The 19,141-nt window shown below is 39.4% G+C and overlaps 1 protein-coding gene across 2 annotated transcripts in view; it reads left to right on the forward strand.

The window, feature by feature from the left end:
* The window catches only part of LOC125229760 (DNA mismatch repair protein Msh2), a 48,008-nt gene extending 30,412 nt beyond the window's left edge, over window positions 1-17,596 (forward strand). For both annotated transcript variants that reach the window (XM_048134697.1, XM_048134698.1), the window contains 6 exons: window positions 2,172-2,356; window positions 2,854-3,072; window positions 8,609-8,841; window positions 9,255-9,346; window positions 15,285-15,510; window positions 17,341-17,596. In XM_048134697.1, the coding sequence (XP_047990654.1) occupies window positions 2,172-2,356; window positions 2,854-3,072; window positions 8,609-8,841; window positions 9,255-9,346; window positions 15,285-15,510; window positions 17,341-17,568 (1,183 nt within the window). In that variant the 3' untranslated portion in view covers window positions 17,569-17,596. The remainder of the gene's footprint in view (window positions 1-2,171; window positions 2,357-2,853; window positions 3,073-8,608; window positions 8,842-9,254; window positions 9,347-15,284; window positions 15,511-17,340) is intronic.
* Window positions 17,597-19,141: the final 1,545 nt, after the last annotated feature.

Here is a 19,141-nt window from a genome sequence, read left to right on the forward strand (position 1 = left end):
TGCCTACTTACTAATCCCTTCGCACTGAGCCACCTGCATTTTACACTGCCTAGATTAGGCCCAATCCCTATTCTTATCCCCGTCCCTATCTCTATCCTTGTCCCCGTCCCCGTCCCCGTCCCATCCCTGTCCCCGTCCCTCCCCTATCCCTATCCCCGTCTCTGTCCCCTATTCCTATCCCTATCCCTATATCCCTATCCCTATCCCTATCCCCGTCTCTGTCCCCTATTCCTATCCCTATCCCTATATCCCTATCCCTATCCCTATCCCTATCCCTATCCCTTCCCTATCCCTATCCCTATCCCTATCCCTAACCCTAACCCTATCCCGTTCCTGTCCCTGTACCTGTCCCTGTCCCTGTCCCTGTCCCTGTCAAATTATCATGCTAGGAGGTGAACTTTGAAAAATCCTTTCTTAGTGGTCCTCTAAGGAACATCCGTGTCAATTTGAAATCTCTTGAACCAGAAGTAAATATAAAAACTAAACCTATACTTATGGCTATTTTGGATATTTTAACCCCATTGCACAACAGCAGGGGAGAAAATTTCTTTTCCACCTCATTAGATTTTAAAATCGTTGTATTTATCGTGTTCAGCGACCCGATAAACCATAAAAACGATACCCATATTGTGTTTTTGACTTTACCCCCTTTGCACCCCTTTAGGGGTCAAATTTTCAAAAAACCTGAAACATGTATTTAGTCATATGTCTTTAGGAATCCTCCTATGAAGTTTCGAATAAAATAGTCAAACTAATCTTGTTTCCCCATACAAACTTTGAACCCCCATTTCACCCTTTTAAGAGGAGAATTTTGAATAATCCTTTCTTAGTGCTCCTCTACGCCATATAACAAACCTATGTGCCAAATTTGAAATCTCTAGGACCAGCGGTTTCGGCTGTGTGTTGATATATTATGTCAGTTAGTCAGTCAGTCAGTTTCTTCTTTTATATATTTTTTTATATTTAAACCCCATTGCACTACAACAGGGGAGAAGGTCACTTCCGCCTCGTTAGATTTTAAAAACGTTGTATTTATCGTGATCAGCGACCCAATAAACCGTAAAAACGATACCCATATTAGTTTTTTGACTTTATCACCCCTTTTTCACCCTTTTAGGGGTTAGATTTTCAAAAACCTGAAACACGTCTTTAGTCATATGTTTTAAGAATCCCTCCTGTGAAGTTTCGAATAAAACAGTGAAACTAACATTGTTTCCCCATACAAACTTTGAACCCCCATTTGACCCCCTTAGGAGGCGAATTTTGAAAAATCCTTTCTTAGTGCTCCTCTACACTACATAAGGAACCTACGTGCCAAATTTGATATCTCTAGGACCAGCGGCTTCGGCTGTGCGTTGATATGTTAGTCAGTCAGTCAATATCTTCTTTTATATATTTTTTTGATATTGAAACCCCATTGCACCACAACAGGGGAGAAGGTATTTCACTTCCGCTTCATTAGATTTTAAAAACGTTGTATTTATCGTGATCAGCGACCCGATAAACCATAAAAACGATACCCATATTGATTTTTTGACTTTATCACCCCCCTTTTCACCCTTTTAGGGGTTAAATTTTCAAAAAACCTGAAACACGGATTCAGTCATATGTTTTAAGGAATCTTCCTGCGAAGTTTCGAATAAAATAGTCAAACTAATCTTGTTTCCCCATACAAACTTTGAACCCAATTCGTCGATAAAATGCGTTTTAAGGCGGTTTGTAACCTACGCTCTTTCTGCTCGATGTAGTAAAAGGGACTTTCGCGTTAAAATATAAGTTTTTTTGAAAAATAAAAAATACGGGTATCTTTTATTATTGAGTTCTTTCAAACCAAACAATAAAATGTAGTGCTCAAAAATATGAAATGTTGTCAATTCGTCGATAAAATGCGTTTTGGCGGGATTTGATTCTTTAAACTTCAATGGTCCACTGAAAATCAGCGTCGTGGCACTAATTGCTCCGACACATGCTGAGTGGCATCCTCATTGGAACAACACACATTAACTGCTAACATGTGTTGTTTCGTTTCGTTTCAAACCCTAATCATAACACTGCATAGACTACACATAACTTTAAGATAAAAGAAGATAAGAAGTTGAGATTTTGTACGAAATCTGTTTGGTGTACCTAATAAAGTAAAATAAAATAAAATAATACAAATAACCTTTCAGAGTAACAATGAAAGAAGAGCAAGCCCTTCGCAACAACAAGAAGTACACCATAATTGACGCCGTCAAGGGTGGTGTCAGGTTCAAAACTGGCAGGCTAGGAGACTTAACTGAAGAATATGTGCAGACCAGGACCAACTATGAGAAAGAACAAGACAAGGTGGTAGCTGAAATCGTGGGCATTGCATGTAAGCAAGATTAAAAGTAAATTAAAAGTACCCATTAGTTTGAATAGAGAAAACGCTTTCTTCGCGACAATCCGTGCAGACTGAACAACTGAACTGGTGCTCTGCAAACTCTCTCCTACAAATGCCAGTCGGTCATAGATGCTATCAAAGGAGTCAGGTACAAAACTGGCATGTTAGGAGATTTGACAGAAGAATACGTGCAGACCAGAACCAAATATGAAAAGGAACAGGATAAGGTCGTGGCTGAAATCGTTGGCATTGCATGTAAGTTATTTTTAGAGTAAACAAAAGTACATTATTAAAGAAGACGCCTGTTTTTGTCTCTATCGCACGATCGGACTAATTACGAGAAGGTTCAATGTGGTAAACAATGTAGTAGTAGTAATCTTGGGATTAGTTGTAAAGCGAGCCCCAGGCTCCCATGAGCCGTGGCAAATGCCGGGATAACGCAAGGATGATGATGATGATGATTTTTAACCAAACATTTTATATTCCAGCGGGCTACTCCGAGTGCTTGTTCTGCCTGTCCCACGTGCTCTCGCGCCTCGACGTGTTGGTCTCGTTCGCGGTCGCGGCCGTCTCCGCGCCCGAGCCATATTGCCGGCCCGTCGTCACTGAAAACATCGACGAATTTGTGTTGAAAGATTTAAGACACCCTTGCCTTGAGGTCCAAGAAGGCGTGTCTTTTATACCTAATGACGTCATGTTTAAAAGAGGTAGGGTTCTGTCTCATGCTTATATGCTGGAAAATTATAATGTATAACGCCTCCTGAATAAGCTGTAACGTAATACGTTACATTCTTAAAAAATAAACATTTAAAACTACTAAATTACCTAACTAAAAATACTACACTACTAATAAACTATATTACATATTAAAATATACAACAATAATGTCTTAAAACTACGTATTTACAAGTATAAAATCATCATCACGCTGATTGATTTAAATATGTCGCGCCGCGGTAAACATTCACTCCCAATAATGTTCGTCCATTTTATCTTTGGAGTTGAGTGGAACGCACGTCGTTAATTATCGATCTCTGCTACGGATCAGATACCAATCGAAATTCGTAATCGAATTTAACTGCGTCCCTACGTGTTCCTCAACTTGTTAAATTACTGTGGTGTTTTAATTATGCTTAATAGTGTACCCCGAATTGGGTAAGTGGATATATTTTATTTGCTAGCTGCCTAGAATATCGTAGTGCTATTTTATTGCTTTGGAATTTTATCATGCACATTGAAATAGTAACTATTCCATAGCCACTATTTAAATATGCATAGGTGCTTTTTTGTGCTAACAATTTTATTTTTTATTTTTACTAATTTCAATCATAAAGTGTCGCGTTCTCTAGCGTTCTAACTCCTATCGTCTCGTTAGGTATGAGGAAATTTAAATGAGGAGTCAGAAGAACGGTAAAACAATATTTATTCCCATGAAGCTCAGCCGGTAAGATGGGTAACGGCTCAGCCACGACATTGGTCTAAGCGCGACAGCGGTGAGCGGCAGCCATACGTGCGAATGAAAAGTCCCATCGCTGTGTCTCGCTCCAATGTATGGCCGCCGCTCACCGCTGTCGCGCTTAGCCCAATGTCGTGGCTGAGCCTTAAAAGTCGTGGTTCGTAAAAAATACTAGTCAAGATCGGATTCCGCTAGTCGATTGTAGCCACAGTACTCCCCTGACGATGCCGAGGTGGTAGGCGCCGTTTTTCTGATCGGCGCTGAGTTCAGCGCTGCTAGAATCTGCGTGGCGCTGAGTCGGGGAAAGCGGCCAGAAGCAATACGGCAGGCGGGCGGCAAGCAGGAAGCCAAAAGAAGTCACTCTGGACTTGGGACCCTGGAACGCGCCATCATACCAAGCGTTAGAAACGGTTTATAAGCCTTTGTGAACACCAACGGCAAGAGGGAAAGCACTAGAGTAGTTGTGTTGCCGTGGAAATTCACAATTCAGATACGGAGATTACAAAAAGGCAATGTAAATTAAGAAAATGAGAAATTAAAATGCAATTATTATTTTTATCACAAAATGGGGGTTGGTTGACAAAAGGTCACAATGACTATGAGCAAATATATAATTAGGAAGATTACTTCTTTAGTTAAATGAGTACCTATGCATATTTAAATAGTGGCTATGGAATAGTTACTATTTCAATGTGCATGATAAAATTCCAAAGCAATAAAATAGCACTACGATATTCTAGGCAGCTAGCAAATAAAATATATCCACTTACCCAATTCGGGGTACACTATTAAGCATAATTAAAACACCACAGTAATTTAACAAGTTGAGGAACACGTAGGGACGCAGTTAAATTCGATTACGAATTTCGATTGGTATCTGATCCGTAGCAGAGATCGATAATTAACGACGTGCGTTCCACTCAACTCCAAAGATAAAATGGACGAGTGAGTGATGAGCGCAATGACACAGCGCCTCGACCCGTGCATTCATTCATGCACTCGCGAATGTGAACATTATTGGGAGTGAATGTTTACCGCGGCGCGACATATTTAAATCAATCAGCGTGATGATGATTTTATACTTGTAAATACGTAGTTTTAAGACATTATTGTTGTATATTTTAATATGTAATATAGTTTATTAGTAGTGTAGTATTTTTAGTTAGGTAATTACGTTACAAAGCCAGTCAAGAAAAACACTAACCCTAAAGTTATCAAGCCGATAAAGTTCATTTTCCCCTCACTAGCTCGGAAACACGTATTTTGTCCTTTAATACCAGCGGGTAAAAACGCATTTTATCCACTAGTGGGTAAAGTAATTTGACCTTGAATAAAGTCAAATTAACTGCTTTAAAACTGATAAAAGATAAAACAAATAACTATTGTCCCTTTCCGACGTGTTGGTGTGATAGAAAGGGACAAACGAACTTAATTGGCTTGATAACTTTAGTGAACGTTTATGAATAAGGGGGTATAACTTCTCCAAAATGGGAGTTGCTTTCCTCGTATTAATAGACGACCTCGTTATAGTTCGTTCGTATTAGTTCATTCGCCGTTGCAGCCATAACCAGGCTACCTAGGCTCATTGTTGCTAAAAATATAAGACTTTTGAAGAAGACACAGATGTCATATATACCATAGATCAAGCAAACGTATCTACTTAGCGTGTCAAATGAACTCAGTGAAATTCACTGAGTTGTCCGTCTTTACTCGCAGCTTGCAGCTTTCGGGCGTCAATTTTTGTAAGTTGAAGTCAACCAAAACATAAAAAATGCCTCGTTACGTGATATTCAATTGCAACAACACAAAAATTATGAACAATCAAGAGCCTGAGACATATTTAAAATTACAGGCAAGAATCAACTTCAGTACAAAATTTGACACGCTCGGCCCCTATACAAATATATGAATTTGTTTCTTCTATCTAAATTAAGTTCTGTGGAAGAAGATGTCGAAGAACTGTGTAGAAATGAGTATTTATAACGATTTTTGAAAGGTATTTATCTATATTATGTGATTTATGTGTGTAAAATATATAGAACTTTATCACTTGATAGGCACGTGCCAAAAGATAACCTAGGTACCTCTGTTTTCCAACTGTGTTTCAAGAGATAAGATAAGAAAGCCGACTGATATGTTTTTGATACTAGCCCTTGCTCGCTGCTTTACCCGCATAGAAGTGTTTCAGGCAGAATCACAACCGACTATTTAGGCAACATCATACCGGTAAGAGTTTTGAATGATTCACGGTTATTTTCATTAGACTTATCTCCGTCAGTTTTTCCGTGATCTGCATGCAACTGCGTCGAAATATCGGGAGCTCGACAAAAATCAAAAAGGTAATCACGTCTATATCCCGGTCAATATAAGTCTAATCATACCGGTAGTTCTAATGTACCTATTAAACATAATGTTTGATTGTAAACTTATAGAAAGTAATAAGTATCTATGTACAATATCACCACCCCTTTCTTCCCGTGGGTGTCGTAGGAGTCGACTGTGGGATATGGGTGAAATTGTGGCGTAGGCGAGAGGCTGGCAACCTGTCACTGCAATGTCACAGTTTCGTTTTTTTTTTCAATCAACCCCTTATTTGCCAAGAGTGGCACTGAAAATTTAGTAATTGCATGTGCTCTGCCTACCCCTTTATGAGATACAGGCGTGATTGTATGTATGTATGTACAATATAAAAATGAAAAAATGCACTGATGGCCGAGCGGTAAAGCTTGCGACTTTCAATTCATCGCAGGTTCAAACCCTAACTCATACCAACGTGTTTTTCGAAATGTTTGATACACGTATTTGTCAAATGCATTTCGGTTAAGGAAAACATCGTGAAGAAACCGGACTAATCGCAGGGCCTAGTCAAAAATAGGTTAAATGGCAGACAATTTCGTAATAATAACCTAATCAAAAAATTAAAATTTTGAAAAAACCCCCGACTGTGACTTAGTGGACCGATTTTCATGATACATGGCTAAGAACACTCCCGACTAATTCAGCTTTCAAACAAAAAAAACTAAATCTGTTCATCCGTCCGGGAGCTACAATGACAGACACACACACAAACGGACAGACACGTCAAACTTATAACACCCCGTCGTCTTTGCGTCGGGGGTTAAAACAAATGTCTAATATAATCCAATTAGTTGTCAAAACGGACCTCAGGATCTCAAGAGCCACGACGAATATGTTGGGATAACTATAAGAAGAATAAAAGGTAATATATAAATAAGTACATATTAGAAATTATTTCAATATTTTCTCATATTCCCAGCCACAATACATCAATCAGCTTGACACAACATGTCGTTCTAACTGTTTTGCGTCACAGTTTCACAAAGAATTTTGTCACGTTAAATGTCGTAATCTTGACGTCTGATAACGTTATCGGTCATGGAGTGACGTCACAAATAATTTGCAACAGTTCATTCGTATTTTCTGAATAATGCCTTTCTTTGTAAAGTATCATGGTACTTTAGTTTTCTTGGATGTTGTTATCAGTCTATCTTGTTGCGAAGTCATATTCGAGTTGCAACATGATTTCCTGTATAACATTTTGTATATTTCTCATGCGCGATACTTTATTTAATAAAGAGTTTAAACTTGTGTTATATTTTCGTTTAGCGAGAACATTTTAATATGTACAATGTTGGTGGTAAGTAAGTATACGGTTAACGGAAAGCCCTAGTCTTTCTCAGTCAGTCAGGGGCCCGTTTCTCGAAAGGTACAAGCCTTGTATTACAAGTGCGCGAACTGTCAAATCGTATGGGTTGTCATGGAAACACACTTGTAATACAAGACTTGTACCTTTCGAGAAACGGTCCCCAGGTGTACAGTCGGTGTCCGAACTCAACAAGTAGGTTGCCATATTAATTACATAGAAAAGTGTACACTTATGTTAGAAAACCAACTATACACTTGCAACTCCAGATGTGTTACAATCACGGTGCTGGCCCTAATTTTTTTTTTAGCTAAGCATTTTATACTATCCGCACCTTTATAAATGGATCAAACCCGCATAGCCCATAGAGAGTGCCAGAATCTGATAGGGTTTCACAGCACATATGAACAAATGTAAGATATGTATCGGAGACAAACCGGATATTGGCACGGATAGTCAATTGTAGCGCAGCGCGCGAAGACTTGCAGCTGGACAGCTGACGTCACAACCAACCAGTTGTCCCCACTTCGTGCGCTAGGACGGAGCCGGGACACCTGAGACCCAGCACTCTGGCGGACCACGCTAGAGGCAAGAGGTCTTAGAGCTACCTTGGAACTGTCCACGCTATAATTGTTCTAAATCAAGTTGTTTACCTATCAGTTATTGTAAAATTGAAAGTGTGTAATAGTACATTGTGCAACAAGGGGAGGAAGTTGAATATTACTAACGAGAGTAAGTTAAATCGCGACGGCTTGCCGGAGCGATTTAAAGACTCGAGTTAGTAATATTCAGACTCTCCGAGTTACACACAATGTTTTTCATCACACTCGCAATGTAAAAAATATGTAAATAGATGTAAAAAAGTTAAGTACGGTACAAGAAATTTCATTATTCCCTTGGGAGAACGATTTTTCTATAACTCACGCTCCGCCTGCGTGCAATAGAACATTTAAAGTGCGGGTGTGATGAAAAATAAATCGTTGATTACTGTCGTCGTCGTCTTAATCCTCGATGACCCAGCAACGCCCTGATGTCTGAAGATGGTGGCAATCCTGACCTAACCCCGTCAATATAATATTTCTAAATAGAATAAATAAATAAACAAAAACATCCCTTTTTTCAGACTCATGCCTAATGCACATAGTGACCGGGGCTAACATGGGCGGCAAATCCACCTGGATGCGGTCCTGCGGCGCGGCCGCCTTACTCGCCCACGCGGGGTGTTTAGTGCCCGCGTCCTCAGCAACCATACCGAGGCTACGCGCATTATGCGCCCGTGTGGGAGCCGCTGACAGGGAGCAACGCGGGCAAAGCACGTTCATGTTAGAGATGATTGAGTCCGCTACTATACTGAAGGTATGTACCAGTCCACTTAGATGTATTGATTCCTCCTGGTCGCTCATACGGAATACTTAGTGCTCACGTTTGCATGCAATAAGTTTTTTGCAATAATTTCATTTTTGGCACAAGCTTTTATCACCGATTGTACCTTTCCTTCAAGAGTCATCTACTGCTCTCCGAGACGTTTCTAAAAAAACCCTTACTCGATGAGGATACGACGTTTCATGACAGGGCTCCTATACAAGGCTCCATGGTACCATAATATTGCATTGTCACGTGATTTACATATGTGTGCGCAATTTCGGCTCAATCGGAAACCGGGTCAAATTTAGCTTCTACGTTTTGACGCACACTAACAATACATACTAACAAGGCAAGTTGAATAAAAGCTTGTAAAAACAAACTACAATAAAAGTTTACATTTTCAGACTGCAACTCCCGACTCTCTAGTGTTGATCGACGAACTCGGCCGAGGCACGTCCACCTACGAAGGGTGCGGGATTGCTTGGGCTATCGCAGAGTAAGTTCGAAAATATTTTTCCCCTTTCATCAAACGCACTTTATCAAAATATAGGCAAAACAGTTTCTTGTGAAATATTTTTCCATCCAGTATCGCTGCTCATAGAACTGTCTCATTTAAAACATATGAAGAGAGAATTCATTTTTAACAAGTACGCCGTTCGCAGATACGAAAGTAGTGGAAGAATTATTTTGGATCACTATTACAGTGCTCTTCCAACTGAGCATTGCTTGGCATTGTGCATGTACTTTTTTAAATTCCGTTTATGTCAAAACGTTTGTTAATTTCAACGTTACAGTACTTCTCCTAAGATTCTATTTCACATGACATCACGGAATTTAGTAGCTCCCAAAGAAGGCCATTAAATAATTCGAATGTAGGTACATTTTGTTCTACAGCAAAGCGCTGGTAGCCTAGTACGTGCGACTTTCGTTCCGGAGGTCGCGGGTTCGAACCCCGGCTCGCACCAATGAGTTTTTCGGAATTTATGCTACATGTCATTTGATATTTGCCAGTCGCTTTTCGGTGAAGGAAAACATCGTGAGGAAAACCGGACTAATTCCAATAAGGTCTATGTAGTTTACCCTTCGGGTTGGAAGGTCAGATGGCAGTCGCTAGAACTAGTGCCTACGCCAAATCTTAGGATTAGTTGTCAAATCGGACCCCAGGCTCCCTTGAGCCGTGGCAACTGCCAGGATAACGCAAGGAGGATGATACAAACCGTTTTATCATAGTGGATCTCTGTATTTTAATTAAAAAAGTGCTTTAGATACAAAGTTGCGCTTCCCCTAAATAATAAAATAAGGTAATGTCATTTACCTCGCTGGGTGGCCAGAATCAAGAACGCAACATTTTAAAGAGCTTAGCAGTCATTATTATTAACCGGTTAGCATAGAAGCAGGGGCGGCTCACTCCGCGATCCTTTCACCGCGCTACAAGTACATGCCGGCGGCCGCGAGTTCGCGGCCCATTCACTGGCGACGACCTTCGCGCGGCGCAATAGAATTCAATGTCGTCTGCACGCGTGCGGTCCGTTTGTTAATGTAGGTAAGAATTTAGAATGGCGGCGTTGTGTGAACATCAAAGGAGTGAGCCTTCTGTACTTGTACTATTATATATTCTGTGATAGAAGGTTGCTTTCGAGGCAAGGATCTATTACACCCGTAAAAGGTATAATAGGCTACTTTTATGTAGGTGTTAGCTTTTGCCCGCGGTTTCGCTCGCGTTAGAAAGAGACAAAAAGTAGCCCATGTCACTCTCCATCCCTACAACAATCCACTTACAAAATTACGTCAATTCGTCGCTCCGTTTTGCCGTAAAAGACGGACAAACAAACAGACACATACACTTTCCCATTTATAATATTAGTTTGGATAATAAATACGTTATCCCTTTACCGCATATTGTTCCATATATAACCGTTATGAATTCTACTCTACTGACAGCTATTTGAGTCCAAATTCAAACAAATTATCTAACTGTCATATGCGGTAAAAGGTGATATAATAAGTTATTATAATTAAACATAGTTTTTTGTTATACCTTTTACTGGTCTGGCGAATAAACTAATAAACGTTTTAGTCGGTTTGTCTATCCGCTCGATTGATTCTATATTTATCCTTAAGATTCTATATTAAGCCTTATCACACTTGCGATTTGCGAGCGAGTTGAAAGCGATGCGAGCGCGCAGTGAGTTCGCAGCCAGGCCGTAAGGGCCTTATCACACTTGCGATTCACAAGCGAGGCGAAAGCGAAGCGAGCGCGCAGCGAGTTCGTCGCGAGCCCGTTACCAATTCGCAGCGAGTGCGTCGCGACTTCGCCGCGAGCGCGCAACGATTTCGTAGCGAGTTCGCCGCGTCTAGATATGCTGTACCTTCGTCAGCAAAATTCATTTCTACCCACTTTAGTTTAATCCTATCATTTGTAGTAGTTTATTATCTACGAGTGTGAGCGGACAGTAACAATAATGGCGGAACAATCAAACATTGTTGGAATCGATATCGAGGCATTTATAAAATTTAAAAATTTTTTGATTCGTTCACAAAACAGCACATAATAGTCGCTCTCTTGCAGTCGATTACTTAAAAATGGATCCTCCCAAACACGCCGTTTCTGCTTTAGTTTTCGTTTCTTACTTCTTCGAAGCAATAAAGCTAACAGAAGTGTTTCGTCGTCGGAATCCATTATGTAAGTGACTGTCTAAGACGCAGATCACTTTCAGCGAATACGCAGCGTATTCGTTACGCGCTCGTGGCGAATTCGCGACGCACTCGCTGCGAATTAGTTACGGGCTCGCGACGAACTCGCTGCGCGCTCGCTTCGCTCTCGCCTCGCTTGTAAATCGCAAGTGTGATAAGGCCCTAACTATTTCGTCGCGAGTGCGCAACGATTTCGCCGCGTGTATCCATTATGATTATGGTCCAAGATGCATATCACTCGCAGCGATTTTCATGCGAGTACGCAGCGTATTCGTTGCGCGCTCGCGGCGAAATCGTGACGCACTCGCGGCGAATTGGTTACGTGCTCGCGACGAACACGCTGCGCGTTCGCTTCGCTTTCAACTCGCTCGCAAATCGCAAGTGCGATAAGGCCCTATATATATTATACTACGCTAACGTACTAGGGTTTATAACCAACTTTAATCGATTCTCTTAATCACCTAGAGTTAATCAATTAGGGAGAAGCCAATAAAATGTGACACATATTAGGTAAAATAAAAAATATAGTGTCGTTTATTATTACATTAGTATAAGATTTTTTTTTGTTTTCGAGTCCACAACTCTGCAACAAAATCGACTCAGTACTCATATGGCGCTAAATTGGAACATACAAATCATAGCCATTCTGTAGGCAGCCAGATAAAAACGTATGGATTCAGAGAATTAAAAGTCAAAAACAATACTCCAGATAAGCCAGTATTCGAGTCAAACGTTTATCATATCATAATTCATACAAAAAGATATGAATGTATCATTTTTTCCATAGAAGGCGCCTACTAGGCGCTCCTATTTGTAATACTTGTTATTAACATTCTTTTGAGATGACTCGTGGTCATTTCATAATTAACAGTTTCAAAATATTGCATTTTAAGACAAGAACAATATTGTTTTTTTTAACCGACTTCAAAAAAAGGAGGAGGTTCTCAATTCGACTGAATGTTTTTTTTTTTTATTGTCTCGACAGCACAATTCTCATCTGTTGAATGTAGCTCAGCTTTATAATTATTTGGTTTTCCTTCCTTAAATTTTGCTTTGCCACTAAATTAGCATGACATAATTAGTGAATAATATTGATAAAACGCTTTTTAAAGTTATTGTAATACTTGGACAGGAAAGGAATTAGATTTTTTTTTTACAAAAAGACACGTCAAGTAAGCCTATTTTCTTTCTGATAAATAAAAGAAAACTAATTAAAACTTCTTGAGTATCAAATGTGATTCTTATACCAAATGATTTTATTTCTAGAAACTACTAATCTATATATATTATATATATATAATGCTAACGCTAATGTACGTATGTCCGGGGTTTTCTCTATCACCATCAATTCCAATCAACCCCCCGTTGGGGTGGTAAATACCCCTTGGTCTCTAGATGAAAGTAAGGGAGTTTGGTCGCGGTGGGTGGAAGTGGGTGGCTGTGGGTGGCGAAAATGTTAAAAAACCATATATCTGTCCTTCTTCTGTACTTCTGTATCACGCAATATAATTTTAAATGTGTCACGCAATATAAAAAATGTGGGTAAGTGCATCTGTACTTATACATCTGTACTTCTGGAAAGTTCTAAAAATTTCTGGAATGATCTAGAAAAGTCCAGAATTTGTGTAAATGTTTCAATCTATCTGGAATGTTCTAGAAAGTTCTAGAAACTTCTGGAAAGTTCTAATATTTTCTAGAATAATCTAGAACGTTCCAAAATATGCAAAACTGAATGTAGTTGATATAGAATGTTCTGGAAAGTTCTGATATTTTCTAGGATGATCTAAAACGTTCCAAAATGTGTAAAACTGAATGTTTTTTATATATAATGTTCTAGAACGTTCCAAAATGTGTAAAACTGAATGTAGTTGATATAGAATGTTCCGGAAAGTTCTAATATTTTCTAGAATGATCTAGAACGTTCCAAAATGTGCAAAACTAAATGTAATTGATATAGAATGTTCTGGAAAGTTCTGATATTTTCTAGAATGATCTAGAACGTTCCAAAATGTGCAAAACTGAATGTAGTTGATATAGAATGTTCTGGAAAGTTCTGATATTTTCTAGAATGATCTAGAACGTTCCAAAATGTGTAAAACTGAATGTAGTTGATTTGGAATGTTCTAGAACGTTCCAAAATGTGTTAAACTTAATGTAGTTGATATAGAATGTTCTGGAAAGTTCTAATATTTTCTAGAATGTTCTAGAACGTTCCAAAATGTGTTAAACTTAATAAGTTTTACATATTACAGAAATTTCTACATTATTCCAGAAGTATTCAGAGCTTTCTAGAACATTCCATATCGATTAAAACATTTACACACATCCTGGACTTTTCTAGATCATTTCAGAAATTTTTAGAACATTCTAGAACATTCTAATTAACAACATTAAGTTTTACACGTTTTGGGACGTTCTAGAACATTGTAGAAAATATAAGAACTTTCCCGAACATTCTAAATCTAAATATATTAAAGAAGAAACTGACTGGCTGACTGACTGACATATCAACGCACAGCCGAAACTGCTGGTCCTAGAGATTTCAAATTTGGCACGTAGGTTCCTTATATAATGTAGAGGAGCACTAAGAAAGGATTTTTCAAAATTCACCTAAGGGGGTGAAATGGGGGGGGGGTGGGGGGGTGTATGGGGAAACAAGATTAGTTTGACTGTTTTATTCGAAACTTTACAGGAGGATTCCTAAAGACATATGACTAAATACATGTTTCAGGGTTTTTGAAAATGTTACCCCTAAAAGGTATCGTTTTTATGGTTTTTTGGGTTGCTGATCACGATAATGACAACGCTTTTAAAATCTAACCAGGCGGAAGTGAAATACCTTTTCCTTTGTTGTGGTGCAATGGGGTTTAAACATCAAAAATAGCCATATGGATTTCTTTTTTATGTTTACTTCTGGTTCAAGAGATTTCAAATTAGAAGAGCACTAAGAAAGGTTTTTTTTTTAAATTCACTGCCTAACATTTGACAGGGACAGGGACGGGGTGGGGCGGGGCGGGACGGGACGAGACGGGACGGGCCGGGACAGGGATAAGGTTAGGGATAGAGATAGGGATAGGGATAGGGATAGGGATAGGGACAGGGACAGGGACAGCGACAGCGACAGGGACAGGGATAGGGATAATATGGGTATCGTTAGAGGGATATGGATAATCGGTCGGCAATCGGTATCTAGGCAGTGTAAAAAGCAGGCGGCTCAGTGGGAAGGGATCGTTGTCTTAAGGGATAATTCAAGAAAGTACTTTTTACTCACCGACCATTAGTGTCGAAATACGGGCTATGTGGGTTGTTTATAAAGGTTTCCCCAGCGTATATAGAATACATACCTACTCATACCTACTACCTACGCTGTGGTCGATGTGTAACATTTGTACAATCATTGCAAGCATTTCTTTAAAAACAATAGTATTATGTGTAATCGAAATAATCGCAGACAAATGTACCTACAGAGAAACCTACGGATCCAAATGAAAATCTTAATTTTTATATACGTTTGAATAAGAATACTTTTAGTACGCGGGCGAAGCCGCGGGTAAAAACTAGTTATATATAAAAATATGTGTTACATTATACGCTTATCTATTTCAGTCTGGTCGGATGTCCGTCACATGATTTGATGTACTTCGTTCGATAAAAAAACCTTTTTTATTATTTTGTAGTCCTAAAAACTAAAATTGTTACAATTCTTTGAACCCAAAATAAACTATTATTTTTATTTCCAGGGAGCTAGCAACGAAATGCAAATGCTTCTGCCTCTTCGCGACGCACTACCACGAGCTTACCCGCCTGCCAAACTTGCATCCCAGCGTCATTGTGAACTCGCACGCCGAGGCTTCCGTAGTCGACCAACAGTTGTTGCTACTTCATAAGATCGCCCCTGGTCCAGCTACACATTCGTTAGGACTTCACGTAGCTAAGTTGGCTGATCTACCTGACTCTATTATAGAGGTAAGACTAATTTTGTATCAGGGTGAATCAACTTTTTCTTGTCTGTTATTGCCATGGTTACGGTCTCCTGAGTCACGCTGGTTTTATGCAAAATGATGCTACTTAAACTAAGCAAGCATGCATTTTTCTGGTGTTAACAAGCCCTTTCCTTAATTTGCCACCTACAAACATGGACTACATGCATACTTGCATAATTTCAGTGGCATGATTTTGATAGTGGCATGGTTAAATTGTGGCGTAGGCGAGAGGCTAGCAACCTGTCACTGCAATGTCACAGTTTCGTTTTCTTTCAACCCCTTATTTGCCAAGAGTGGCACTGAAGCTTTAGTAGTTTCATGTGTTCTGCCTACCCCTTTATGGGATACAGGCGTGATTGTATGTATGTATGTATGTGTATGATTTTGCATAAAACCAGCGTGACTCGGGAGACCGCAACCATGGCAAGAACAGACAAGAAAAAGTTGATTTACCCATCAGACAGAATATTATGTGTAAATTTTGTGCCCTGCCCCGGTCGCCATTTTTTCTACCTACGCCCCTGGATCAATACTTCCTCTTCTCAATTTATGACGCTTAAGGGCTTAATTATAAGGAAAATATTGGACTAATTACTAATCACAAATGTGTAATGGAAATCCGTATCGCTAATGACGCCTAGTCATAAACGTCACCTACTTAGCTCACTGATAAGACCGATAACACTAAGCTGTTTCATTGTTCCTTCTAGCATTTCGTCTCTTTGCCTATTCGGTATAACGCCAGTTACCTGTTTAAGACAATCGTTGATATTAAACTCATAATGGAAAGCAACAAGGTCTACTCTAAAATAGTCCTTTTCACTAAGCATTGTTAGTGAATTGTGTTGATTGTACCTGCTTTAACCTAAGGCAGGTACGCTAATATTGTTTTGGAGTCTTTCTATTCGCCTTAAGGATTAAAATAAGTTATTAACCTTTTTGTCTATTTTCCATTGCAATTGGCAAACGACCTCTCATACAGTAGATATTATTAAACGGGCATGTTCTGCGAAGGTATATCATATTTTTACCTGCGATCTTGACCAGGCAGGCAATTATGGTCGCGCGATAAATGATAAAACATCTGGCCGTCCCTATCGCACTTACTACACTGAGAGAAATTTGCATTGTGAATTTAACAAGTTCGACTTGTTGCGGTTTATCCGTTTGAATCAGCCAAACGTATGTTTAAAACAATATGTGTCAGGTTGTTTTTATAAAATCGACTTGTTGATTCAAATATATTGCCGATTCAAATGACAAGTAGCTTGTTGTTTGAACCAAAGAGCACGTAGGCGCTATTTTAACTAAAAAACTTGTTGAACGAACATGAAAACTGGTTGTATTTTCTCTCAGTGTAATAGTGCGATAGGGACGGCCTGTTATTTTATCGTCTATCGCGCGACCATGCTTCCCGTGCAGATCGGCAGTCCAGTGCCTACCTTATTGTAGGCATACTCTAATTTTTATCCGCCGCCTCAGCGGCTATCGGTACTATTTGGCTTCCAATCAATATTTAAGGTCGCCCTAATAAATACGTCGCTAGTTATAGTCCATAGGTCCTAATATTATAAATGAGAAAGTGTATGTATCTTGTTGTTTGTCCGTCTTTCACGGCAAAACGGAGCGACGAATTGACGTATTTTTTTTTAATGGAGATAGTTGAAGGGATGGATAGTGACATAGGCTACTTGTTGTCTCTTTCTAACTCGAAAGTTTGTATGGAGCCTTCCGCAATTTTCGAATCTAACGCGAGCGAAGTCGCGGACAAAATCTATAGTCAGATTATAATTATATTCAATCTTATTTTCAGTATGCCGAAGCCAAGCAAGCAGAACTAGAAACCAACTTATTCGAAGCAGCCAACATAGACGATGCAGAATCCGAAGCCGGGCAGGCGATGATACTAGACTTCCTGCGTAAGTGCAAGCAGCTTGCCTCCAACCCGTCCAACGAGGTGCTGGCTAAACAAATAGGAGATCTGAAGAAAGACTTGATGAAGCAGGATAATAAATATCTGCAGGCACTTATGGCGAACTAATGTATTTTGAATAAAGCTTTTGATATAATTTTGTAGTTTTCTCATCATAACGAAGATGATTTATATTGACCGGGATATAGACCGTGATTACCTTTTTGATTTATGTCGAGCTCCCTGATATTTCGACGCAGTTGCATGCATCATGATCACGGAACAAGCTTCCGATGTTTTTTCCCGTGATCATGATGCATGCGATCAATTGCTTTTTAACACTTTCGCTACCAAGAACCCGACTGTCGGGCACACCGCTCGTAGAAGCGTAGCCGATTACATGGGTTTCCCCGTATGTAGCGAAAATGTCGTAGCGCCGCGTAGAGCCCGGTTTCGAAAGTGTTAAATGATATAGTAATTGCATAATATTTCACGGCGTAAGTAACCGCATGTCTTCAAAGCTGCGTATATCGCTTTTATAAAACTATGGCGCAAGTTGATATCGACCCTGTATCTGTCAATTTTCTTTGAGTGAAGTTTGCTGGCACCATTACAATATTATACATCAATATTATTTGAAATTGATAAATATACCTAGCGTTCGCAACAACAACGCATCTGCGTAGATGCCATCCGAACTTCATATTTAGTTAAAAATCTCCGGCCAAGATTTTTCACGCAAAATAGGAACACGTACTAAAAGAAAGTATCGGTTGGTGTGTAAAGTTGGGCGCTAAGTACGTAGTATTTCGTACATTGACCAGCCATTTCCTATCTCTATCGCACTTTAATAACTATATTGTTGTCCCACTCGCAGTGTGATTCACAACTGTTATCATCGGCACGATAGCGATAAAAAATAATCGCGCAAGATAGGGATAAGCAGGTCAGTGTACGAGATTTCTTCATGCGTAGCGTCCATACTTTATTCAGTTCATAGTTGGCGATCTCATTGTTGCCTAATCCTCAAACTCTATTGCTAGAACTTGAATTGAGATGGGTCACCCCGTTAACGTTTTTCAAGCGTCAGCGCTGGCTATGGCTGCTGCTGAACGCAGCATTGACACAACGACGTAATTTTTTCATTAAAAAAAAACTGTTTAATTCTTTATCAGTAAGATCTTAGATCTTAGTATAATCTATATTTATTCTAGATTGTTAGCCAAGACGAGTAGGTTATCTTTACATTTATTTATTAAATACATAACGTCATAACGCGTCAACGTTATGAAAAACGCTAGTGTGTAGCTCTAAGGTTCGGCCACACATAGGGCGTTTTGATAGCGTAGCGGAATGCTCGTGCGGTCACACATAACACAGCGCGCATTGTGAGCAGACTTGTCTGAATATGCTTTAAATGTTAACCATTTAGCTAATTGTTATATTCCAAAATGTTGTTTTGATTTCTTATGTGTATACTTATTAGAAGTCAGTCATGTCAATACTTATTAGAAGTTTACAGTTCCGAAAAATAGACATAGACATTTTATTAATAATATTATAAATATTACACGTTCATCAATAAAATTATTTAACAGCAATTAAATAGGTTTAGAAAGTTACCATGTGCAGAACGCGTGCGCGGCCGATCCGCTTTGAAAACGCTCGCAATCTGCTCCGTCCGGCGCACCGCCATCATTGC

The sequence above is a fragment of the Leguminivora glycinivorella genome, chromosome 9 (assembly GCF_023078275.1).
Source record: "Leguminivora glycinivorella isolate SPB_JAAS2020 chromosome 9, LegGlyc_1.1, whole genome shotgun sequence".
NCBI classification, from domain to species: domain Eukaryota; kingdom Metazoa; phylum Arthropoda; class Insecta; order Lepidoptera; family Tortricidae; genus Leguminivora; species Leguminivora glycinivorella.